The 27,495-nt window shown below is 41.7% G+C and overlaps 1 protein-coding gene and 1 long non-coding RNA gene across 2 annotated transcripts in view; both read right to left on the reverse strand.

The window, feature by feature from the left end:
- Positions 1-27,495, reverse strand: part of LOC132770090 (uncharacterized) — an 880,357-nt gene that overhangs the window by 710,646 nt on the left and 142,216 nt on the right. The gene's annotated exons all lie outside the window — the stretch shown is intronic.
- Positions 20,908-21,837, reverse strand: LOC132769756 (taste receptor type 2 member 40-like). The gene has a single exon (XM_060766688.2). The coding sequence runs from the start codon at positions 21,835-21,837 to the stop codon at positions 20,908-20,910; it is 930 nt and encodes a 309-aa protein (XP_060622671.2).

Here is a 27,495-nt window from a genome sequence, read left to right on the forward strand (position 1 = left end):
AAGCTTGTTTTCTGCTTCCTTGGAGACTAGGACGTGGAACAATGGCTTCAAACTACAAGAGAGGAGATTCCATCTGAACACGAGGAAGAACTTCCTGACTGAGAGCCGTTCAGCAGTGGAGCTCTCTGCCCCAGAGTGTGGTGGAGGCTCCTTCTTTGGAAGCTTTTAAACAGAGGCTGGATGGCCATCTGTCGGGGGTGATTTGAATGCAATATTCCTGCTTCTTGGCAGGGGGTTGGACCGGATGGCCCATGAGGTCTCTTCCAACTCCTTGATTCTATAATTCTATGACCTGGGTAATTGGTAGGGAGAATAAGGCCATATTCAACAATGTGTAGGGCTGAGCAAGAACTAGTCATTCTCAAAGGCTTGTTGAAACCACCAGGTCTTCAAGCTCTTACGAAAGGAGGGGAGGGATGGGGCCTGTCTAATTTCCCTGGGGAGGGTGTTCCAGAGGCGGGGGGGGGGGCACCACTGAGAAGCCCCTCTCTCTCCTCCCCACCTCTCTCTCCTCCCCATACTTGTGACGATGGTGGGAGTGAAAGGAGGGTCTCCTTGGAAGATTTTGGAGTTTTATTGTAAACATTACTGGATCCATATGCATTAAAGAAGACATTGAATCAGTTTATACTACACAGTTATTGAGCTGTGATTCCACTTTAAATTCCATGGCTGTATCCCATGGAATCAAGTTTTTCATAATTTGATGAAACACTAAAGTGCCCTGGCTGAGAATTCAAAGTACACTTCCAATTATATTCTTTGTGATGCCACAAAATGCATTTGGTTGCAAGCAAAATTTGATCTGGAGCAGACCAGGGTTTTTGATCATGTTCTGTCTGATTGCTGGTTTAGAGAACAGATAACTCAGGAAGGACAAGACAAATGTTTACAGAATCAGGGATGTTTTGAAGAGATTAAAACACTTGCCTGCTTAGTATCACTGGGTGGAATTTTAAGGCTAGCCTGTGGAATTTGATTTGCAATAGGTTCAGGATAGAGAAGTACTTTACATTACAACTACTCAAGAGGGGTAAGTATGCTGTCATTCAACCCCCTGCTCTCCTCTGCCATGGAACTCCATTCTTGGCTTAGAATCTATATAAATAAAAATGTAATGTTCGTTTGTGGGATTAACATAACTCAAAAACCACTGGACTAATTGGCACCAAATTTGGACACAATACACCTAACAACCCAATGTATGTCCTTCACTAAAAAAAATGATTTTGTCATTTGGGAGTTGTAGTTGCTGGGATGTATAGTTCACCTACAATCAAAGAGCATTCTGAACCCCACCAACGATGCAATTGAACCAAACTTGGCACACAGTTCTCTCATGGCCAACAGAAAATACTGGAAGGGTTTGGTGGGCAGTGTCCTTTGGTTTTGGAGTTGTAGTTCACCTACATCCAGAGATCACTGTGGACTCAAACAGTGATGGATCTGGACCAAACTCTACACAAATACTCAATATGTCCAAATGTGAACACTGGTAGAGTTTGGGGAAAATAGAATCTTGACATGCGGGAGTTGTAGTTGCTGAGATTTATAGTTCACCTACAATCACAGAGCATTTTGAATCCCACCAATGATAGAATTGGGCCAAACCTCCCACACAGAACCCCCATGTAGGCCACAGCAACATGTGGCAGGAGACAGCTAGTAGAATAATAGAATCATAGAGTTGAAAGAGACCTCATAGGTCATCCAGTCCAACCCCCTGCCAAGAAGCAGGACAATTGCATTCAAAGCACCCCCGACACAAAATCTTGCCCGCCCCCCCTCCAATGGTCTGATTTTTGGGCCCTGAAATGAAAGAACTAAAAACAATCCTCCCAATTTTGGGAGGCTTACAAAAAAGGATCAAGACCCCCAACGCAAGCTGGGACACAAAACGGGATAAGGTTTCCCCTGAATGCACATGTCTACTCCAAGTTGGATTTGGAGCCAATTTTAAATTTATGACAATTTAATTCAAGGCCATGGAACCACTACCATCAGTGACAAAGGTTCATGGCCACGTGCTATTTTTCTGATGCAAGATTTCAGGCAATATTATTGCTCTCTTTCAGAACAGAGGACTTCTCAAGTTAGTACGCAAGGATTGTTCATTAAAAGGGAATTTAAATATCAACTATGTTTAGAAAAACAAATACAGCAACATAAAACACTAAAAGCATCTTAAAAATTGAAGCAGCCATAGAAAGTCTATTTGAGCCAGCAGTCCACCTAAACCATATTAAGTAGTTTAACAAATATAAACTAAAAGCAGCAATTGTTTCTAGGTTCTTGTGGGTTTTTAGGGCTATAGGGCCATGTTCTAGAGGCGTTTCTCCTGACGTTTCGCCTGCATCTATGGCAAGCATTCTCAGAGGTAGTGAGGTCTGTAGTGATGCTTGCCATAGATGCAGGTGAAACGTCAGGAGAAATGCCTCTAGAACATGGCCCTATAGCCCGAAAAAACCCACAAGAACCTAGTGATTCCAGCCATGAAAGCCTTCGACAATACAGCAATTGTTTCCTTTATTTCATTTATGTATTGTATTCAGTGTACTTCCTCACTCAAGTTATCCCCTCATGCTGCTGTTGCCACCCCAGAACCTATAGTACAATACATCTTTTGGTCTAAGTCTAGTTGTTATACCCAACTAGAGTTATGGAACTTATATCATGAGCAACATATGAAATACTAATTGATTAAATGGAATTAAGAATTGCAATTAGAACTCAAAGCATTGAGCCATGGCCATTAAAATGGTGTTAATCTGCATTAATTGTATTCTGTGGATGCATGCCAAGTTGATTTACCTGTCCAACAACACTAGAACAACATCAGACTCCATTGATATGTCTCCCAACTAACAGCTGTTGTTGGTTATAACTAGGCCTGGCATATTCACCTGCAGGAAAACAAGTACTTTCTTTAGTGAACAAGGCAGTGTTCTTGCACTGACCTTGCTTAACATTTTTACTAACCATCAGCCACAACCACTACTCAGAAACAGCTTTATATATGCTCATGACCTTGGCCGAATAACACAAGCAAAAAACTTTGAAACAGATGAAAACCAACTTATGAATGCCCTGAAAGGTCTCTCCACCTACTACAAAGATAACTAGAAGCCTAGTATGCACTTTCCATCTATGTAATCGTGAAGCCAACAGGAAACTGAAGGTTACCTGGAAAGGCCAAGAGCTTGAACACTGTTCCCACCCTAAATATCTCAGTATCACCTTAAATCGAACACTGACATTTAGGAAACACAGTACGACCAAGTTTGACAGCAAATGACTTCCATTTCTGTATCTCCCCGTTGTAGTATTTTCTTGAGTACTAGAGGCAAACACCAGGGGGAGTGTTTGCACATTTCTCCTACATTGTTAGTTTTTTATAGTAATTTTGCAGGATGATGAATAGAACTGGCATTTTAGTATCAATGACTACCCCCAAACTACATACCTGTTCCTTTATAGAGAAGGATGTAGTTGGATTCATGACAGGTAATTCTCACATCCCAGATGGAAGAACCACTTATCCACAAAATCTCTGATCTTGCAGGATTCAATTCCATTTTATTATCCATAATCTAGACCACCAATCAATGGAAATACATGTCTCCTGACACAGAGCTAACAAAAAAAAATGAGCTGAGAGCTATTACATCTAGGGATGCAACTATGGCTACATGTGAAATGACAGCACTGTCACTAATTAAGAATTGTGTCCCACTCCCAAGTCTTCCAGTCCCCAAATTTCCAGCATTGCAAAGAGTGAGAAATTGGGAGCCATTCACACTTAGAACCCTTCTATTGCCTGCATCCCTGCTCCCTGGGTAACTTTGGCAACTCCTTTTCTTTGGACAATCCAAATTGTGTTTCTAAATGCTCAAATGAAGTTTTAAGCAGCTGCAATGCTATTATTTAATGCTATTTAATGATAGCTCACACGTTAGCCACTCTCATTTTAGAAAGGACTATTATTGGGTTCTTTCTTTCCTTTCGTTTTCTTTCTTCAAAATGTCCTGAAAGCCTCACAAATGTGTGAATTCTCAAGGCAAGGTAGATTTATTCTTACAGTCCTTCCCAAGAGCCTGAAAAAAACAACCCTCCCTTTGTTGAGATTGTTGAATCTAATGCAATCTTTTTCAGCCCTATCTTCAGGACTCTCTCAAACCTCTTTAAATGGAAGATCTCAGTGTATTTTGTAGTGGTAGAAATGCTTATCTAACAACCAAGTGACATTCTCATCCATCTGCAAAGAAGGCGTGTACCAGCATTGTGTTAACTGCCACATTACTTTTATTTATCTTTAACAAACAACTTAACAAAATGTGGTCATATGTCCCTCAGGAAAGTATGTGGTTGGGTTGTGCATGGATTTTGTTTCTTCCAATTTCCTTCAGTACCTTTGGGACTCATAATGGTAAGGGCCCTCACCTGACATGAAAGCAAGCGGGAGCCAATCTCGGTTCCTCTTCCCCTATTCGGCATCACAGTTGAATCTTTTTTATTTCCCTTTATTTCCCTGATTCTTTTTATTTAGTGAGACTGACTGGGAGTTGGGGACCTGAGCACATCTGCAGGCTTTCACCCTTTAGCTTTCACCCCTTTAGGAGATTCCATCTGAACATGAGGAAGAACTTCCTGACTGTGAGAGCCGTTCAGCAGTGGAACTCTCTGCCCTGGCGTGTGGTCGAGGCTCCTTCTTTGGAAGCTTTTAAACGGGGGCTGGATGGCCATCTGCCAGGGGTGATTTGAATGTAATATTCCTGCTTCTTGGCAGGGGGCTGGACTGGATGGCCCACGAGGTCTCTTCCAACTCTTTGATTCTATGATTCTTTTTCTCCTTCTCTCCCTCTCCTTCAGCAAATACTTCAAAAAGATTATTATTAATAATAGTAATCCCAGCAAACAAAAAGAAAAGTCTATCTCTCCTCTAGAGTAGAAAGTAGAAACAGCTTTAAGGAAGCAAAACTGGCAAGTAGCAGGCTTTTTAAAGGTAGTCCAGGGAGGATACCGCTCCACTGAGCTACTGATCATTGTGCTTCCTTCCCTGGGTGTCCTTAAAATGCCTTGGAAAGCTGCTAGTGCTGGGAGATAAGAAATGTTTGCCTGCCTCTCCTCTAGAGTAGAATAGTTTTAAGAAGCAGTAAACTCAGGCTCCTCCTTTACAAACAGAAAGGAAAGGATCCAAACTCTGATGCTTTTTATAATTCAGGTCTTAATGAAGGGTATGGAAGGGGAGCCTATGTGAAGTCCCCCATAATGGGCTGGATACTGATAGGGAGATTTCTTAATGCTGTTGCTGACATCCAGGCTCCCTTGAAGGAAAAAAAAGGAAAGGCTCCCAGGAAGGGTGTTTTCTTAACCCTGTTGCTGACACCCAGGCTCCCTTGGAGGGAAGAAAGACAAGAAGGCTCCCAAGAGAAAGGGGAGCCTTGTAAGTTCCCCATTGTATTCAATGGGCTGAAAAAAGCTGAGGGTTTTTTTTTTTTTTTTTGGATGCTGAATGAAAATGCCCATTCGTCAGGGCACTCCCGATTTTGGGAGGTGCTGCAAAACAGATGTGGGAGGCTTCCAGTATCCAGCGAGCAGAAATGGATAGCAATTCTCCCAAAGTGCACAAGCTTCATATGTAGGCTTGGATCCTGCTGGGGTCCCCTTTTCTATTCAAAATAATGGGGTGAATTGCTGCTTATGGAAGCTTCCAGATGCAATAAGTAGATAGTTTAGTTTAAATAGTTTGCAAGGCTTCCCTTGCAATCTTTCAGAAGCAGAATTAGACTTTGAAGGTCTTTTGAGGAGGGGTTACTTTTTTGTTAACTATGAGGGTGGAATTTTTTTTATTGTGTCAGAAGCAACTTGTGAAACTGCAAGTCATTTCTGGTGTGAGAGAACTGGCCATCTGCAAAGACATTGCCCAGGATACTCCTGTGGGAGGTGTCTCTCATGTCACTGTATGGGAAGCTGGAGCTGAAAGATGGGAGCTCACCCCACCTCGCAGATTGGAACTACCAACCTTCAGGTCAGCAGTTCAGCGGGCACAAGAGTTTAAAAACTAAACTACATATGTGAGTATGGAATGTCCGACTTGCCTGATAAAAAGACAACAGATAGAGAAATGGACAAAGAAGCTAAGACAGAGCTTTCCTTGTTAAGGCCCAAGACATGTGAAATATTCTTTCTATACAGAAACAATTCTTTTGCTGTCTTTTAGGAAAGCTCTAAAGCCTTTTTTATTCTGTTTTTTTCTTGGTGTAATTATGCATAACTGCATTTTATTAAAGAGTTTATCTGCTGCTGCTATTTTTCTTCTGCCTTAATTGTTTGAATCTCCAGTGATTTTATGATATCATATTTCTGGCAATTAATTTATAAACCACCTTGGGAGGGTAAATTCCCTTAAAACGAGAAATAGAAATCTCTTAGACAAACAAACAAGAGATTAGCGCAAATGCTGGTACACATTCTTAAGCTAAGTTTCAGGAAGGAATAAGGGAAGTTTTTCAGCCAAAGATAGCACAGAGAAAATATATTTTGAGAAGGAAATGACAGCCCCATCTTACAGAAACCAAAGCCATTTGGAATCATAGAATCACAGAATCATAGAATCAAAGAGTTGGAAGAGACCTCATGGGCCATCCAGTCCAACCCCCTGCCATGAAGCAGGAATATTGCATTCAAATCACCCCTGACAGATGGCCATCCAGCCTCTGCTTAAAAGCTTCCAAAGAAGGAGCCTCCACCACACTCCGGGGCAGAGAGTTCCACTGCTGAACGGCTCTCACAGTCAGGAAGTTCTTCCTCATGTTCAGATGGAATCTCCTCTCTTGTAGTTTGAAGCCATTGTTTCGCGTCCTAGTCTCCAATGAAGCAGAAAACAAGCTTGCTCCCTCCTCCCTGTGGCTTCCTCTCACATATTTATACATGGCTATCATATCTCCTCTCAGCCTTCTCTTCTTCAGGCTAAACATGCCCAGCTCCTTAAGCCGCTCCTCAAAGGGCTTGTTCTCCAGACCCTTGATCATTTTAGTCACCCTCCTCTGGACACATTCCAGCTTGTCAATATCTCTCTTGAATTGTGGTGCCCAGAATTGGGCACAATATTCCAGGTGTGGTCTAACCAAAGTAGAATAGAGGGGTAGCATTACTTCCCTAGATCTGGAATACCATTTTCTATTGGAAGAGACTGTGCCTGGTGATTTGGGGTTGAGTAGTGAGGAGAAATGATAACAACAACAACACGATCGTGAGGTCAGGAGTATTATGCTCCAAAACTTCCGAATTCAGATAAACAGAGTTTTGGAGCACAATACTCCTGACCTCATGATCGTGTTGTTGTTGTTGTTGTTGTTATTTCTCCTCACCACTCAATCCCAAATCACCAAGTGCCGTTTCTTCCAATAGAAAATGGTATTCCATTTGCCAATGTTGCAATCCCAGGTGACAGCAGGATTGAAGAGAAACAACTGGAAAAGCTGACATGATATGAGGATTTAAAGATCAAACTGCAAAGGCTCTGGCACAAGCCAGTAAAGGTGGTCCCAGTGCTGATTGGCACCACTGCGACCACCTTTACTGGCTTGTGCCAGAGTCTTTGCAGTTTGATCGAAACAGAATAGGATAGGAAGAATGGTCTCTGTTTGAGACAGCTGGAAACCATCTCCGCTGTCCATTCACATCACATTAGGGTTTTTACATTCTTTTCTTCTTTTGTGCAAAAGAAGAACCCAAGACAGTTTTAAAAACAAGTTATAAACATATATCACACAATGTAAAACAATAAAAACCCACATTAACTGCTGCATCCTTTGAAATCCTGGGGATATAGTTTTAATATTGTGTAGAGTTCTAGAGCCCAAGGCTTTGGATAACTTCTCAATTTGCCTGTGCCATTTACTTGTATAATGCCAAAGACCCAAAAGAAAAGAGGAAATGGGAAGAAGAGACAGTAGTAGTAGTAGTAGTAGTAATAGTCATAATAATAATAACAACAATAATAATAATCCCAGGTGACAGCAGGATTGAAGAGAAACATAGAATCATAGAATCATAGAATCAAAGAGTTGGAAGAGACCTCATGGGCCATCCAGTCCAACCCCCTGCCAAGAAGCAGGAATATTGCATTCAAATCACCCCTGACAGATGGCCATCCAGCCTCTGTTTAAAAGCTTCCAAAGAAGGAGCCTCCACCACACTCCGGGGCAGAGAGTTCCACTGCTGAACGGCTCTCACAGTCAGGAAGTTCTTCCTAATGTTCAGATGGAAAAGCTGACACGATATGAGAATTTAAAGATCGAACTGCAATGACTCTGACACAAGCCAGTCAAGGTGGTCCCAGGGGTGATCGGCACACTGGGTGCAGTGCCTAAAGACCTTGGCCTGCACTTAAACACAATCGGCGCTGACAAAATTACCATCTGCTAGCTAAATGAGTGCTTTCTTCTCCATTTGGGCTTTGCTGTACAAGATTCCCTCCTGAATGGTTGAAATCAAAACTGCAGACCCAAATGGGCATGTGATAAAGCAAGGCAGTTTTGGACTGAGATACACAGCTTAATGGAAGACATTTTGACATTCAAAATCCACTTGAAGCAAGGACAATTCCTACTGGGACTGAAGGACAATCAGTATGACAAAAGAGATGCACAGAAATCGAAAGATATAGCTATTCTATCACCAGAAGACTGGCAGCTCAAAATGTATAATTTGGCAGAAATGGACAAACTGACAACTTTGATCAAAGAAAAATCATTAATTAATGCTAGGATTGGCAGCCATTAATTGTATTTTTGAGAAACTGTTGAGGGAGCTTATCAGTCTTTGGATATGAAGAATAGTATATATTAATATTCAAGTAGACATGCTTATTTCCTATAGAAAAATCAAAGAAGTGGGATAAGGGATTAATTAATGCCATCAACTAGTAATTGGAAGGCTCTAATTTTGTTTGGGTTTTTTGTATTTGAGTGTTTTGTGTGTAGTTCAGGTTTATTTGTAGCTAATTTTATAATGTTTCTTGTGTGTGTGTGTGTGTGTGTGTGTGTGTGTATATATATATATATATATATATATATACACACACACACCTGTATCCCCAGCTAGTTTAACATTAAATGATCCTTTACACTGAAGGCATATCTTTCAACAAATCCAAATAGCATGGCCAGTGTGAGTGGCTGGTATACTGAAAATTAGCAGGATTAGCACCAACTGTAAGTTTCCTTTCAATCCAAATAACAGCTCCAGGTTTATGTCAGAACTACCTCAACAGAAGATAGGTCTATATTTATGATTTATTTATTTCAGACATTTATACCCTCTCCTTCTCAACTTCTAAGGAGGGGTTCAGAACGGCTTCCAAACCGGCAAAAATTCAATGCCAAACATGATATATAAAACATAATAAATACATCCATATACATTAAAATAGGTTAAAAAATAGTTTCTATGTCTTTGATGTGACTGTAAACCACCCTGAGTTGCCAGCGAGCTGGGAGGGGCAGTATATAAATATAGTAAATAAATAAATAAATAAAATGTATAAATTAGAACTAGTTCGCCAGATTAAAATCACCAGATTAAAATCATCATCCAAAACAGTCCAAGTACAGTCCAAAAAAATCTTGTCTTCCCTGTAACACAAGTATTCTGTGAATGCTTGATCCCATAACCAGGATTTAAGTTTCTTCTGGAAGGTCCAAAGGGAGGGAGCGGATCTAACCTCATTAGGAAGGGAGTTTCACAGCCAAGGGGCCACCATGGAGAAGGCCCTGTCTCTTATCCCCGCCAAACATGACTGCAATGGTGGTGGGACCAGAGCAGGGCCTCTCCGGATGATCATAAGGTCCTAGATGGTTTGTAAAGGGAGATACATTCAGACAGGTAAACTGGGTCGGAACTGGTATGGGGGGACCCAAACACCAATTGAAAAGTTCTCTATCTTGTTGACATACAGCAACTTCTGGTAAATATCTCAGGGTTTGTTTTCTTGCTTGTTTGCTTTACAATGACTTTGCCCCACTTTGCTGGAAACTCTTAGGGTACCCTATAGCTTTGAAGCAATCTAGGCACCTAGATCAGGTCTGGTTCATTCCAATCCACTGTCCATACTGGACACCAGCATCCTTTCCAAGACAGGGGGATGCACCATGGCTATGTTGCTGCCACCACTGCTTCACATGGAGCTTCATGTGAGTTCACACACATTTCTGCTGACATCAGAATGGGGCACCCACATCAGCAACACAAAGGCTGTCTCCTTGCCTCCTTCTTCCTGGTTGCATGGGTGCCCCCATTCTTGACATTCACAACTGCAACTCCATAATCATGTGATCTCCTTTCTTTGTCATAATGGGGCACCTGCATAACCACGAAGGGGAATGATTGCCCTGAACATCATGCTGATTGTACAAGATGATTTTAGAAGGTGACCAGCAGCTCACACGGAGCTCTGTGACTAGCTAGGAGCAGTGGCAGCTGCAACATGGAGGAGGTGAGTGTTACGATCCTTTGTCTAGGATTTGCCTTGGTATAAAGTCTGTGTCCTGGGGCTACTAAATACCTTGACAACGTTGTATGTGTCTTCTACAGAAGATGTATTCCTATAACCTTTTCCAGCATATTGCAAATACCTCATATTAAGCTCATTGATGGGAATTAGAGTAGGCAGAGGTATATTGCAATTTCTGGGAAGTAGCACCAATTAGCAGCAACATCTGGAAGATAATGGAAAAGAGTCTGGGAGAATGTAGAGTTGGGAACAGAGGTCGTTTCTCAAGTGAACTGGTGTTTGGACCAATAATGTCATGTTTAGATTTATTAGCCAATTACTGAAAGTCCTCATAAAAGGGGTGTTGTGAAATTGTAATATGTGGAATTTTTGAAATGTTAACCCTAAAAGGGGCGTGTACTTTATGGCAAACTTTAGTAATGACAATTGTGTGTGAAACCTGTAAAATAATATTCTTCCTTTCTTCAAAGTTGGATCTACGAGAGACAGATTAGGACTATACCTGTCAGTGGGGTGTGGGTTGCCCCAGCAGAGCAGATGCATTCCCCAGTCATCTGAACAATGGCCTCAGATTTGTCACATGTACATGGCCACACTCTGGTTACATCCCAAATTGACTACTACAATGCACTCTATGTGGGGTTGCCTTTGAAGACTGTTTGGAAAATTCAACTAGTCCAACAAGTGGCAGCCAGATTGCTCACTGGTGCACCATACAGGGAGTACACCACCGCCCCCCCCCTCCCCCCCTCCCAGTTATGTCAACTCCACTGGCTACCGGTCCATTTCCAAGCACAATTCAAAGTGCTGGTCTTGGCCTATAAAGCCCTATATGACTCCAGCCCAGCTTACTTGTCCAAACGTATCTCCCTCTATGTTCCACCTTGTAGTTTAAGATCCACCGGGGAGGCCCTGTTCTTGGTCCCACCAGCCTCGCAAACACATCTGGTAGGGATGAGGGACAGGGACTTCTCAGTGGTGGCCCCCCGCTTGTGGAATTCGCTCCCCAGCGAGATTAGATTAGAGTCCTTCCTCCTTTCCTTTAGGACAAAACTGACATCATGGTTTTGGAACCAAACTTTTGGCTAGCAGGCACAACGGCACTTTGGACATTGAATTGGATGATATGATGATTTATTTATTTACAACTTTTATACTTCTCAACCTCCGCAGAGGGACTCAGGCTGACTAACATCAGAAAATCAATACACAAATACAACTAAAAACATAATAACACCAAATAAGTTAGATACAACAGAATAAATACATAAAACCAAAATAAAGTCACCAAAATAAAATCACATTCATCTCAATCTGCCAGTGTGTTCAGTAGTTATTAGCTAATTGCTGAAATTCCCAATCATTCAGAGAATGCTATGTCCCAGGGCCAGGATTTTACTAGATTTCTGAAGGTCAGGAGGGAAGGGGCAGATCTAATCTCCATCGGGAGAGAGTTCCACAGCCAAGGGGCCACCACCGAGAAGGCCCTGTCTCTTGTCCCCAACAGATGCAATTGTTATGATAATGGAAACGGCTATGATTGTATAATTAATGTTATTGTTTTAATCTATTGTGTTTTTATGGTTTTATATTGTTGTTAAATTGTGATATTGCGGCAGTGTTATCCGCTCTGAGGCCCCCCTCAGGGGTTGAGAAGGGTGGGGTAAAAATGCAAATAAATAAATAAATGTACAGTGAGTTGATCTGTCCAGTATAGATGATCCCCTAAAGCGGTAGTGTACAATCTGTGGCCCTTCAGGAGTTTGTGTCTCCAACTCCCAGAAGCCCTAGCCAGGAATCCTGGGAGCTGGAGTCCAAAACCCCTGGAGGGAGACAGGTTGTGCACCACTGCCCTAAGGTCTGCCGCAACCCCTCACAGCAATTTGCATTAAAAACATTTCAGTGCCAAAACTCTTTTGTCACAGTATCTGCTTTGGCCCAGACTAGTATCCTGGCAGGCATTGCCCTAAGGAAAGTATCTGTCTGCCTCGGAAAAGTATTTGCCCTGATTTTTATTACCAATGTAACTTTAGAGTGACAGAAATGTTATGTTATGCTGACCTCATTTGATCAGATATATTTGGCTCCTGGCAGCCTCCAGCGGCTCTGCTGTCCTATTCTAATGAGGAACTCACGACGCCTCGGATGATGTGTTGTCAAATGGGCCCTCCAGCAGCACCTTAAATAATGACCACTTGAACATCCGTCAAAGGCTACAGTCACTCTTTCACGGCCTCTAACTAACTTGATTTGATTAGCATTTCCTTGAGTCCCCACAGTGAGAAGCTGTGACATTATCAGGAAATAATGAATGAGTTGGGAACCCAAAATATATGTGAGAATGTAAAGGTGTTCTGGATGACGTTTTATGCAGTGACTGCTCAATTGTCAAAGAGTCCTATTTTCAAGGCTCACTAAGACTTTTTCTAACTGCTGGAAGCAAAGGAACAAGATGGCAACTCAATCTTGTTTTCAATCTGGTGACACAACAGCATCTTCCATTGAGCTGAAGAGCAATATGACCATGGGAAGAGCAAGACTTCCTTTCTTCTTATGTGCTGTCACACACTGGGCCTATAATAATTGTCTTTTGAACAAGACGTGCTCTTTGCGCCTAGCTGGAAGCCGGGTTGCCTTGGCTGAGAGGCCCTAAGGATTTTCCTATATAAAAGTCTTTAGATGCTTGAAATGTTTAACAAAGTCCTTTATTATTGCTTAGATCTTCAACAATTTAAACAAACACTTCTCAGATCTTCAACAAGTCAAACAAATGCTTCTTAACTTGCCCAAATGGACAGGTAACTGGCTTCGTGAACTGTTTCTTTTCTTTAAAAGGAAAATCCTTTTAACCCCTCCCAGGCAATCTACTTCCTATGCTAGCTGGTGTGGGTTCTACTCCCAGCTCCAATTGCTTCTGGGTACCCGAGTAGACCTACCAGCCAAGGCTTGTAGATTCTCCATCTGGAGTTCTTTTGGATATTTTCCATGAAAGATGTGGAGCTGTTTCCCCGGATGCTATGAGAAACGAAGCTTGTCTACAGATGGAGCCAGGCATGTAGGCGGGGGGGGGGGGGGGGGGGGGGGGGGGCTTGAGGGGCTTCAGCCCCCTCCGAAATTTTCATGGTGGTTCGTGAAAAGGCCTTACTGGTGCATTATTTAAACTGTTATGTTTATTCATATCATGATCTGATCACCATACTCAATATATCCCATATGCATGGGGGTATTGGGGTAATGATACAAAAGGTTTGCTAAGCTAGACCATCTTTCACTCAGACTCAGCCCCCCCCCCCCCCCGAAACTCAGACCCCCCCGAAACCCCCCCTGAAAAAAATTCACACACCCCCCCCCCCCCCCCCGAAACGAAATCTTGGCTGCGGGCCTGGATGGAGCTGAACCCCTATAGCTAAGCTTTGCACTATAAGACTGAACTAAAAATGGTTCCCTTTCCCTCCCAGAGCCCTGGAAAAAGGGGCAGAACCAAAACTTAACAATGATAGACAGGTCATTGGCCCTATAATTGCAAACCAAGGGAAGCCACCTTACTGCAAAATGCATGGAACCTTGGAATATATGCAAACACTCAATAGAAAGAAAATGAAGCTGAAGCTTCTGGTACAGCCGTAGCAGCACATCTTATCTCCCCACCCCCACCCCATAAAATGGATTGAGTGTGAACTACTTTTCCACTTTGAACAGTTTGGGATAACCAAAGTAAACTGAGGGCAAACAGAAGAAGGAAAATGAAACTCAGATTTTTCAAAAGCAGCTCAAAATGTGGCATGGGCAGAGAATTAATTGGGACTGTCCATACCAAAACAGAGCAGTAGAAGAGTCTACTATTTATTGTTCCTGAGCATAAATCACCTGAGGCAGCCACTTCATGCTGCTTGTTCTGACATAGTGACAAGTCTATTGATTGCTTAGGTCCCCTGTTCTGGAAAGAAGCATGCAAAACACACACAAATTTCAGATTCCCAGGTCTCAAAGTTTGTCCCTGTCTTCTTCAAGGCAAGGGTCATAATTTAGATCAAGAGCATCATCTTGAAATGTGTGTATGCATATGTATTTTTCTCATTTGTTGGAGTTTTTTTATCGACTCAAAGAACACATCTAAATTGACTATTATTGCAGTTTGAAGGCATCTTGATAGAAGAGAGTTCCAGAGGGAAAAGGGTGGGAACAGCCAGATAGAAGGCTCTCTCCCTCACATCCTCTCTAAGTGAGACTGTGATGGTGGTGAGATCAAAATAAAGCTTTCTCTTGTAGATCTCAAGGTTCTGATGGGTTGCTACATGGAGACATCGCCTTTCAAATATGGTGTTTTTTGAATAGAGCCATTGAATCCACAGTATTTATCTATCTGTTGACTTGCCATTCAACAGTTAATCTACTCTAGCTGGGAGTAGTCAACAAGATTCCAGCTATCCTGCTGCACTTTACTGGACTGTATAAAAGTATTTGCAATATGTTGTTGAAGGTTTTCATGGTCAAAATCACTGGGTTGCTTTGAGTTTTCTAGGCTGCATGGCCATGTTCCAGAAGCATACTCTCCTGATGTTTCACCCACATATATGGCAGGCATCCTCAGAAGTTGTGAGGTCTGTTGGAAAATAGGCAAATGAGGTTTAAATAGCTGTGGAATATCCAGGGTGGGAAGAAATAACTCTTATCTGTTTGAGGCAAATGTGAATGTTGCAATTGTCCACCTTGATTAGTATTGAATAGCCTTGCAGCTTCAAAGCCTGACTGCTTCCTCCCTGGGGATTCCTTTGTTGGGAGGTGTTAGGTGGCCCTGGTTGTTTCCTGTCTGGAATTCCCCTGGTTTTTTTAGCATTGCTCTTTATTTACTGTCCTAATTCTAGAGTTTCAATGTACCACTTGAATCCCTGTGATTGCACAAACAGCCACTATGCCTTTTTTAAAAAACAGAACAAGAAGTAGACACACTGGCAGATATATAACACTATGGAACACAATTTTTGTTCCTTGGTTATAAATATAATTTCCTAATTGGTTCTAACATAAAAACACAGAAAAATTTATTAAACTGCAGTCAAACTGTCCTGTTTTTGCAGGACATACTAAAGCACATTTTGCTATTGTTTTTCAGCTTATATAGCACTTCATCAGATGGGCAAAATTGCCTGTCCTTCGATGCTTGAACCTCTCTTCAGGCATGGAGCCTGCTGGATCCCTTTGCATGACATTGATCTACTTCTGGTGGGGTTCCATGCCTGATGACAGGTCCATGCATTGCAGGAGGCTTCCCGTGTTGCATAGAAACAAGGGGAGAGGGGGGAAATCTCCTCTCAGGAAAAGATATGGGGCAATGCAGGGCATTGAGCAATGGGTTTCCCATGTCCCCTGCCATGCCCCATCAAATTCATCACAATGCATTGAGAATCCCCCGCTCCCCTCCACTGCCGCCGCCATGTGATGAGGTCCAGAGAGTCCCAATCAATTCAACATAGTTTGTGGCAGTCACAAAAATGAAGTTTCTGAAGTATAACAACTACTTTCAAAGTAAGTACCAAACAATTAAACAGGAAATCACACTTTCAAACCAGGAACAGATTTTTTTTTCAAATTCCATTACATAGTAATTACCCAGTATCTGTAGAAGGTTGGTATTAGGCATGTGGCCACAATATAACCACATGTGTGTTCTGCTTAAGATGGTTTAAGTTGCTTTAAGGCTGTCAAATGCCCAGATGAGAACACCTACAGTCAATAGGAACAGTCAGGGGAAAACCAGGATTGAGCGATCTCAGTTCTCACATTACAAGCAGACATTTCAGAATACTTTCAGTGCAACAATCTGGAAATATCAAATTCATTCTGTGCCATATCCCAATGATCATACCGTTTCTCAGATGCAATCCTATAATGACAGGTTTTCATTGTGCAAGCACTGTATTTGCATAACCTATCATCTGGATCAGGTATAATTTGTATATCTAAATATAAGATGCTTGTGTGTGTGTATTTCTCTAGGAGCAGGAAGTAGTTCCAAAATAATATTTGAAACCATTTTAGCATAGAGTCTCCCAGGATGCAAATCAGAGAGATGTTTCATGGCAGAGTCTATATCCTGCTTTAGGCAAATTGGAACATCATCTGTCATCTGACCAAGGGTGGGGGGAAGATTAGAAACAAGAAGAAAAGCATATCTTTGACCCTATTATGCTTCTTATTGTGCACTGCAGTTGACGTGGTTTATTTTGACCCTTGAGAATGCAGGTGGAAGATTATATGACTGAATGGTTTTCTGTGTCTTTTAACAAAATCATGACTCACACATTGGATTGCATGTTGAAAAAGACTGTACAAATTCTTCCTTGGGAAGGAGTTCCAAACCAACTGAGAACATCATTTCTCATGTTCCCACAAACCATTCTGTGAAGATGGTGGGACTGATAGAAGGCCATCTCGAGAGCAGTACGTGTGAAAAAGATCTTGGAGTCCTCATGGACAACAAGTTAAACATGAGCCAACAATGTGATGTGGCAGCAAAAAAAGCCAATGGGATTTGGCCTGCATCAATAGGAGCATAGTGTCTAGATCTTGGGAAGTAATGCTACCCCTCTATTCTGCTTTGGTTAGACCACACCTGGAATATTGTGTCCAGTTCTGGGCACCACAATTCAAGAGAGATATTGACAAGCTGGAATGTGTCCAGAGGAGAGCGACTAAAATGATAAAAGATCAGGAGAACAAGCCCTATGAGGAGCGGCTTAAGGAGCTGGGCATGGTTAGCCTGAAGAAGAGAAGGCTGAGAGGAGATATGATAGCCATGTATAAATATGTGAGAGGAAGCCACAGGGAGGAGGGAGCAAGCTTGTTTTCTGCTTCCCTGGAGACTAGGACGCGGAACAATGGCTTCAAACTACAAGAAAGGAGATTCCATCTGAACATGAGGAAGAACTTCCTGACTGTGAGAGCCGTTCAGCAGTGGAACTCTCTGCCCCGGAGTGTGGTGGAGGCTCCTTCTTTGGAAGCTTTTAAGCAGAGGCTGGATGGCCATGTGTCAGGGGTGATTTGAATGCAATATTCCTGCTTCTTGGCAGGGGGTTGGACTGGATGGCCCATGAGGTCTCTTCCAACTCTTTGATTCTATGATTCTATGATTCTATGATCTCTTGTGGATCCCAGGGTGTGGATGGAAACATATGGATAGATATGGTCTGTTAGATACCTTTTACCCAAGCTGATATATTTTAGTATGCAATTTTACTTAATAGATTCATTTCTGTAAGTAATATTGCCTATTATACATTTTTTATATGGCATTTCCACTAATCTATGAATTTTTCTATAAAATGTCCCCATATGGAAGCATTTTGTATTCGTGTTTTCATTAAAGAAGTGCAAACACTGAGGAATTATATAAGTTTTGGTTCCTAATTTAGGGTTCATCTACACTGTAGAACTAATATGGTTTGACACTGCTCAAACTAGCATGGCTTAGTGCTATGGAATCATGGGAGTTGTAGTTTTACAGGGTCTTCTCTATTTTACTCCTGCTTCTCTTCCACCCATGTTGTTGATCCTGCATTTCACAAAGTCTTTAGCATTCTCTGCCAAAGAGTGCTGGTGCTTTACAAAACTACGACTCCCATGATATCATTGAACCATGATAGTTAAAATAGTGTCAAACTGGGTTGTTGTAGGTTTTTTGGGCTATATGGCCATGTTCTAAAAGCATTCTCTCCTGACGTTTCATCTGCATCTATGACAGGCATCCTCAGAGGTTGTGAGGTCTCACAACCTCTGAGGATGTCTGCCACACCTCACAATCTCTGAGGATTCTTGCCATAGATGCAGGCAAAACGTTAGGAGAGAATGCTTCTAGAACATGGCCATATAGCCCAAAAAAACCTACAACACCCCAGTGATTCCAGCCATGGAAGCCTTTGACAATGCATAAATTCTATTATGTAGATGCAACTTTTGTTTAATATATGCAAAGTGGAATGGTTAGCTTTTAAATGAGAATCAAACACATTTATTTATGTATTTCAAGCACTTCTATCCCATCCTTCTCACCAGTGAAGAGGTACTCAGGATGGCTTACAACAGGGAGCCATTAAATGCCAATACAATACATTAAAAATCATAGTTACAATTAACACAGTTAAAACAGTTATGAATATTTGATTTAAAAACAGTTTGCTGGTTCAAAATCATAAACCAGATTCATCCATTCTGGATTATGGAGAAAAACATTCTTTTCCCAGTTGATCCATCTATTGTTCAAAACATTGGGAGAGGGAAGATCCAATGTCATTGAGGAAGGAGATCCACAGCCATGGAGCCACCACAGAGAAGTTCTCTTTATCTGTAGTAAATACAGTGGTTGTTTCTATATGTCCTTAATAGAATTTTTCCCTAACTACTGAATCAATGAGTTGGAAGAGACCTCATGGGCCATCCAGTTCAACCCCCTGCCAAGAAGCAAGAAAACAGAAGTTCACAATTACCTGCTTTTGTTGCTAAAGTGACAACATGGATAAGAAATTACAGCATTACTTTATTTCTAATTTTAAAGAGCAGTGTGGTTTGGTGAAGCTTCCCTTCAAATACTTCATCTCTTTCTACCCTCCACTATGTTTGCTCTTCTTATTTACCTTCAAGCTCATTCTGATTTATGGTGAACCGCTCTCTCTTGAGGTTTTCTTGGCAAGCTTTGTTCAGAAGAGCTGTGCATTTTTTTAAAGTGTGTGATCAGGTTATAATTGCAGAATTTTAGAGTCCAGAAAGATATTGCGATCAGATATTTTGGACTTCAATTCCACAATTCCTAACAGCCAGTGGGCTGTAAAGAATTGTGGGAGTTGAAATCCAAAACATCTGGAAAGCTGAAGTTTGCCCATGCCTGGTCTAGACCCACAGAGCCACTGAATCATAGAATCAAAGAATTGGAAGAGACCTCATTGGCCATCCAGTCCAACCACCTGCCAAGAAGCAGGAACATTGCACTCAAATCACCCCTGACACATGGCCATCCAGCCTCTGCTTAAAAGCCTCCAAAGAAGGAGCCTCCACCACACTCCGGGGCAGAGAGTTCCACTGCTGAACGGCTCTCACAGTCAGGAAGTTCTTCCTCATGTTCAGATGGAATCTCCTCTCTTGAGTTTGAAGCCATTGTTCCACGTCCTAGTCTCCAAGGAAGAAGAAAACAAGGTTGCTCCCTCCTCCCTGTGGCTTCCTCTCACACATGGCTATCATATCTCCTCTCAGCCTTCTCAGAATAAAACTATAGAAAGAACCCTAGTAGCCATTGAGCTCTGTCAATTGGGCTCCCAATTTCTTAATGCCTTGATCAACCAGAGATTGAAGTTAAAAAATAGTGTATAAATAATTACAACCATGAGTACTGGTAGAATTCAGATTCTGGCGTGTTTTAATAGAGACAATGAAAATGTTTGGACACCATAGCCTCTGTGAAAAAAGATTAAAAAGAAATCTTTTAATCTTTTTAAATGACAGAGAGGAAAGAATCTGGGACATCTAATCACCTCCCAACAAAAGATTGCCCCATGCTCTGTCAGGCCATCAAATGCTAATCAAGGTGGTCAGTTGAAACATTCATATCATTTCACTTCACTTCACTTTATTTCTTAATTAGTCGCTCTCCACCAAGGTGCTCCGAGCGACTTACAATCTAAAATAGCATTTACACAATATACAAACATTCAGCATAAAAACATTCAACAGTGACTATTTGGCAAATTAGATCTGTTTACTTAAATGCACAACCAAACAGCCAAGTCTTGAGTGCCTTTACAAAAGGTCGCAACTCCGAAATTGCTCTAATGTATGGAGGCAATGAGTTCCACAGAATTGGAGCATAGGTCGAAAAAGCTCTACGCCTTGTAGCATTCACACCTAGCTCCAACAGACAAGAGTTCCTTGTCCCACCCTGGTCTTTCCACAGATATATAAACGCATTTTCTTAGTTCCAACAGACCTCACTACCTCTGAGGTTGCTTGCCATAGATTCAGGTGAAATGTCAGGAGAGAATGCCTCTAGAACATGGCCATATAGCCCCTTTTTTCCATTAATTTATATTGCTTCCTAGAGAAGAAAGAAAAATACATTTAATATTATCAAAGACAAAACTCCACATTTCAGTTTCCTGCGTGTAACTAGTTACACTGTGCATTTGCAAAACAACAACAACCCCTCTACTAAAAGCATCCTGAAATGGACATAACTGCTGAAATAGAAGAACTACAAATAGAAATAGAAGGCCTATGTTTACAAACATAACTGCATTCTGGAAGGACCTGAAAGGATGAATTTGCTCATCTTAACTATGAGTAAATTCATCCTCCCAGGTCCTTTCAGGCGACAGAACTGTCTCCCTCTCCTTTTTGGCAGGCTCTTAGGAACAGGCTTTCCCCCCATGGCATTTCATGGAAAGCAGAATGCCTTTGAGTGCCTGCTTCAGCCTGTCATTAAAGAGAATCAAAAGAATGGAATGGATGGAGGGACATACAGCAACGATGAATGAACAGATAGTGTGTTTCCATGGATTCCTAGATAGGCAGGAAGGGATCCCAAGCAGAATCTCAGCTACAAAGCTGCAGATATAAAGCACTAGGAAGGAGATCAGCGTTTTGATGGCAGTGTTGTGAACCTGTGTGCTCAGATCCTTGAAGTCAGTCATGCTGCGTCTCATCTGTTTGGTGTGCCTCCAGAGAGATGCAATTAGGAGGGTGGATGATGCTGTGAAGAACAGAAGAGGAATGGTCACCCAAGTCAGGTACAGGATGAAAACCTTGAAGTAGGAGATGCTTCCGACGGTGTTGTCACCGGTGGTGTTTTTCACAGGACTCCTGGTTGAGTTACAGAGGTGAACACTGAAATCTGTCCTGATGAAAGGAACAGAAGAGATCAAAGAGACCAACATTGATCCCAGAAGAAGATATGGAACCATCCCAGAGATTCTCAGCTTCATTAGCAGGAAATGCCGCTGGGTGAAAGTGCCAATCTTTGCACAGTAAAAGGCACTGAGGCAAGCAGCAAACCAAAGGCAAGCAGTGCTGGACAAGATGAGGAGGGCCGATTGTACCCTGAGTACGTTCCAGTGGTGTGTCCCTTGGGAAAGTGTAGAGTACAATATTGTCCCTTGCAGAAGAAGTCTAGATGAACTAAGACAACTTATAATCATGTCACAGGCAGGCAGTTTTTTCCTTGTTGCCCAGTCTAGGTAGCCAATGACCAAAATAAAGGCATTGAATGTTATCCCCAGAGCACAGAAAGTCAGAATAACAACCTGAGTGGTGGCATGAAGAGAATTTGCAGTCCTCATGTTCACTGTTGCTAGTTTTTCTGAGTTGCTTTATCCAAGTATTATCTATAAATAATCAAGTCCTTTGGGTAATCCTATGAAATGATTTCTAGTTTCCCCATTTCAATGGTAGAAGCTAAGTCTAGGATCTCTTACCATGCTTATGGTAACCTCAAAGAATGCATACATGGTTCTCAAATGCTTCTTGTTCATCTACAGCAGGAAGTCACTTGAAATCAGTCCTGTATATTTTATCCTGGTGTTGCTTTAGGGTATGCAAATATTAGGTATTATTTCATTCTGGCTTGTTTCCCAGTCTCTCCTATGAAAACTGAGCATTTGCAATATTTGCTAATTCATTATTTACTTATTTGAAGTATTTCTACATTTCCTCCCAGCCCACAAGAGCCCCTGAGGCGACAAACAAATAAAAGCCAATTAAAACAGCATGAGTATAAAAATATTTTTAAAATACATATAGTATGTTTTGAACACTCCCGAAAGAAGACTAAAAATAATCCTAAAATCCAGTTTTAAAACATTTAAAACTATAATTTCAAACACTAAATGCCATGTGGATGCTCACATGCCCACCAAAAGCTTGAGGGAAATGGATAGGATGTTCCATTGTATAGGAGCTGCTAAAGAAAAAAAGCCCTGCTACGTTTACCCCCTAACCAAAATTCACAAGTGACAGGGACATGCAACAAGACACCATCTGAAGATTTCAAATTTCTGGAAGATTTATATGGCAGTAGGTGGTCTTTTAAATAATTTGGCCCCAGATCATTTAGGGCTTTGTAGGTCTATAATAGCCCTAAAGAGACATGCACAAGAAGTGGAAAAAGGGAGAAATCACCAAAGAAGAATTCAAACAAATAGCCAACACCTGTAGGGAAAAGGTCCGTAAGGCTAAAGCACAAAACGAGCTCAGGCTTGCCAGGGACATTAAAAACAATAAAAAGGGATTCTTTTCTTTGAATGCAATATTCCTGCTTCTTGGCAGGGGTTGGACTGGATGGCCCATGAGGTCCCTTCCAACTCTTTGATTCTATGATTCTATGATTTGGAACTGCCTATCTTTGCGATCACATCTTTCCCCACGAACCTGCACAAGCTCTAAGATCTTCTGGGGAGGCCCTTCTCTTGCTTCCACCTCCGCCACAAGTGTGGGTGGTGGGGATGAGAGAGAGGGCCTTCTCAGTGGTGGCCCCCCGGGAACTCCCTCCCCAAGGAGATTAGACCGGCACCCACCCTATCCAGTTTTTGTAAAGACTAAAAAAACTCTAAAATTGCAACAGCACAACAACAGAGAGAAAGCAGGCAGGGACATCTAATTCCTTTCAACAAAAGTTTGCTCCAGGCACAGTCAGCCCATTGTATGCTAATCAAGGTGGTCAGTTGAAAGATTCACACCTAGCTCCAGCAGACAAGAGTCCTTTGTCTCACCCTGGTCATTCCACAGATATATAAACCCCTTTTCCTAGTTCCAACAGACCTCACTAACTCTGAGGATGCTTGCCATAGATGCAGGTGAAACGTCAGGAGAGGCAAAATGTCAGGAGAGAATGCTTCTAGACCATGGCCATATAGCCCGAAAAAACCTACAACAACCCACTAAAAATGTGAATGTTCTACTGTGCATTTGATTAAACAGGTCACCAGATAATTTTGCTCCCTCAACCATAACTTAATAGTTGGCTTATGCACTTTACCACTGTGCCAAAATAGTAAAGTTCAGACCAAAATCTGGATGGAATTCGTTCACCAGTGATATTAGAAACATCAGCTTCCACTGCTTCCAGCATCAAGAAAATACTACAGAGAATAAGTAGGGATTCTGTTGAATGGGGTATACTATAACAGGGGGGAGTGATGATTCTTGCATAGTATTAGGTTGAGGATCTCATAACAAACAGATCCCTTTCAGTAACAGGTCCTCACCAGGAATAAGCTCAACATTATTTATTAGTTTCCATTCATACATGTACAGACACTCACAATGATTAATGGAGCAAAATTTAAAAGTGGACTATTATAATATTTCAAATTGCACTGAACTATATTTCTGAAGTAGCTTCACTGATGGTGCGTCTATGCAATTTACAGGCTACACTGATTTGTTTAAGTACTAGCACTCTTTGACAGAGAAAGATAAAGTCCTTGTAAAACTACAGCTCTCATAATTCCATAGAATTCAGCTATGGCAGTTGAAGTGCTCAAACCGTCTTCATCCAACAGTGTAGATGCACCCAAGAGTCTGCGAGCAGACTCATCAGTTATAGGACTAGAAAAGGAGAATGTATAGTATTCTTTTGGTAGGTCCCTTCAACTTAAGACCTGGACGAAAACTTACCAAATTCACAGATTTCTTCATAAATAGAATGGAAACAGTTAAAACAAACGAAGGAGGGAAGACACAAAACTCAGTTCTTGTGGGTTTTTTCGGGCTATATGGCCATGTTCTAGAGGCATTTGTCCTGACGTTTCGCCTGCATCTATGGCAAGCATCCTCAGAGGTGTTTTTCCAATTTCCATGTGTCTTGGAACAGTTTCTCCCCGTAGAGATGTTCAATGTATTGTCGAAGGCTTTCATGGCTGGAATCACTCAGTTCTTGTGGGTTTTCTCGGGCTATATGGCCATGTTCTAGAGGCATTTCTCCTGACGTTTCGCCTGCATCTATGGCAAGCATCCTCAGACACAAAACTGATGAAATATCCCCAGATTCCTCCAAGCCCACATTTGTCACCTAGAAATAAGGTCAGTCTGGAAATTTCTCCTCTAGGGTAACATTCAGGGCATTTTGAAGAAACCAATAAACAGTTTGTCAAGACTAGAAGCAACGTAAAATAATGCTCATTTCCTTATGGAGATGACGTTCTTTTGGAGGTCTTGAGATGGAAGGATGACAGGGGTTTGCTCAGACATTGCCTCATGGCACCACATAGCAGCTTGTTTAATGCTTGCTTTAACTGGGAATCTATGAAAATCAAAGTAATGGTATGTCCTGAATGGTAGCTAACAATGGCAGTTGTGGCGATAATATGAGTCAAAATGCTGGGGAACAAGGTGATTGCAACCACAGATACAAGGTTGGCAGTGTAGAGGACAAGAAAGGAAACCAGCATTTTAACAGCTCTGAGGTGAACAACTAGCCTCTGATCTGGAAAACCTTCAGTGTTCCCTTGTAGTCTCTTAACATGATGTACAAGGGAGTGAATCAATATGACAGAAGAAATTAAGTACATAATAGCAGGCAGAAATGTCCCCACCGTATATAAAGCAAAAGCAAGTCTATTTGGTAGAGTCTGAGCTTGACATGGTCCACTGATGCTGCCCCAAACTATTTTTGATCCATTGCAAAAATTCTCACAATTTTCATACCAGAAGAAAGGGATGGAAACAAGGAAGGAAACCAACCATGATCCTAGGAGCATTTGGAGAACCATCCTAGAAATCCTCAGCTTCATTTTCACAAAGAGTGGCTGGGTAAAGTTGACAATTTTCACACAATAAAAGATTACAAGCACAGTCACTATCCAAAGGCTGAAAGCATTGGAAAAACACAAGAAGACAAGAATAATCCTCGGCATACATTTTGGATTGCCAATGTCATAAAGGAACAAACAATGAGTGTTCAACATCATCCCGAGAAAAAACAATCGGGATAGACTCAGAGCCAGCGTTATCATATGGGATGATGATAGTGTTTTCCTTCTGATCCAGTCATAGCAACTTGCAATGGTGATAAAGCCATTTCCCATCAATCCGACCACAGTCAGAACCACAACGACAATTAGAAAGAGCAAATTGAGAGAAGCGGAGTCCAACATTGTTAAAACTGGAAATGGTGTGAACCTTCTAGTATTTCGATCAGCAAAGGATATGTGAATCATAGATCACACAGGGAAGCAGAAATATTATTTCGATGTAATTTAGGAATGTTGTTGGTAGCATCAATATTATATGGTCAAGAATGCATCCTGTTCACAAATATTTGCATGTTTTTTCTGTATCAATATAAATCTACCTCAGGTGTATTTGTACATTGAGACTGGTTTTGTATATCACCTTGATGACAAAGCATATAACAAATAATAGCATAATGAAAACATGCAGGTGGAAAGTGTTAGCTCTGTAAGGTCTTTTGAAGGCCATAAGAATTAATTTTGGTTCCTGTAATAGAATAAATGTTCAACCTACCAACAAGGGAACTGTGACTGAGGCTTAGTCAAGATCAAAAGCAGCTTCTAAAGAATTGGTAGGGACTCAGATTTGGGATGAGCAAAGCAATTATTTTTGAAAGAGTTGAAGACAAGGGACGAAGCCAGGCAAGCCGATCCTTCTGGCTATGTCTCACCCTACGATCTCCTTGTGTCAACTAAGAAGGAACATTTTAAGAGCATAGAGTTTTGACAGTAAAAAGCTCCATCAAAGTTCTCAATTGATACTTGAGGGAGGAGCCATGAGATGATCTACCATAGAAGACATTCCAGTCTCATACCCTTCTGAATTAGGGACTCCATCTCTACATTCATTGACACAATCTTCATCTCCCATATCTTGTCATCCCTTTGAATCAATCTCTGGATCACAGAAACAAAGACTTTGATCAGTCTGGGCACCACAATTCAAGAGAGATATTGACAAGCTGAAATGTGTCCAGAGGAGGGTGACTAAAATGATCAAGGGTCTGGAGAACAAGCCCTATGAGGAGCGGCTTAAGGAGCTGGGCATGTTTAGCCTGAAGAAGAGAAGGCTGAGAGGAGATATGATAGCCATGTATAAATATGTGAGAGGAAGCCACAGGGAGGAGGGAGCAAGCTTGTTTTCTGCTTCCTTGGAGTCTAGGACGCGGAACAATGGCTTCAAACTACAAGAGAGGAGATTCCATCTGAACATGAGGAAGAACTTCCTGACTGTGAGAGCCGTTCAGCAGTGGAACTCTCTGCCCCGGAGTGTGGTGGAGGTTCCTTCTTTGGAAGCTTTTAAACAGAGGTGGGATGGCCATCTGTCAGGGGTGATTTGAATGCAATATTCCTGCTTCTTGGAAGGGGGTTGGACTGGATGGCCCATGAGGTCTCTTCCAACTCTTTGATTCTATGATTCTATGAATCTCATAAAGTCAATGGTGAATAATATAAAATGATTTGTTTACTGAATTTTTTATTGTTTTATATTATATGTCAATGTTTTTAAATGTTTTAAATGTTTTTATGATGTTGTTAGGCATTGAATTGTTGCCTTGTGAACTTGCCTGTGGGCTGAGAAGGGCAGTATATAAATATAGTGAATAAAACAAAATATCTGCATGTCATGTGGGACCTTCTTGTCCTCAGTACTGTTGACAAAATTGTAGGAATGTGTGCAAATTCCCCTCTGAACAGATTGTGCCAAGAAAAGCTGGTGATAGGCTTGCCTTAGGCTTGCCAATGACAGAATTGACTTGAAAGTACACTGCAACAACAGCAGGAACAGGGGTAAAGTAGCACAGATATCTTCATTAGCCATCATAGTTTACTAAAGTTGGAAGACATTATTTCTTGTAACTTTGTTTGCTGTGCTGCAGTTGTCAATGTGTGACATAATGCAGAGCTTCCACCTCTGTGTTCTGCTTCTGTCACAACAGGGATACAAACCCTCTCTGGCTTCACTTGATGCCCATCCTCCTGGCAGTC

Source organism: Anolis sagrei, chromosome 3 (assembly GCF_037176765.1).
Source record: "Anolis sagrei isolate rAnoSag1 chromosome 3, rAnoSag1.mat, whole genome shotgun sequence".
Taxonomy (NCBI): Eukaryota; Metazoa; Chordata; class Lepidosauria; order Squamata; family Dactyloidae; genus Anolis; species Anolis sagrei.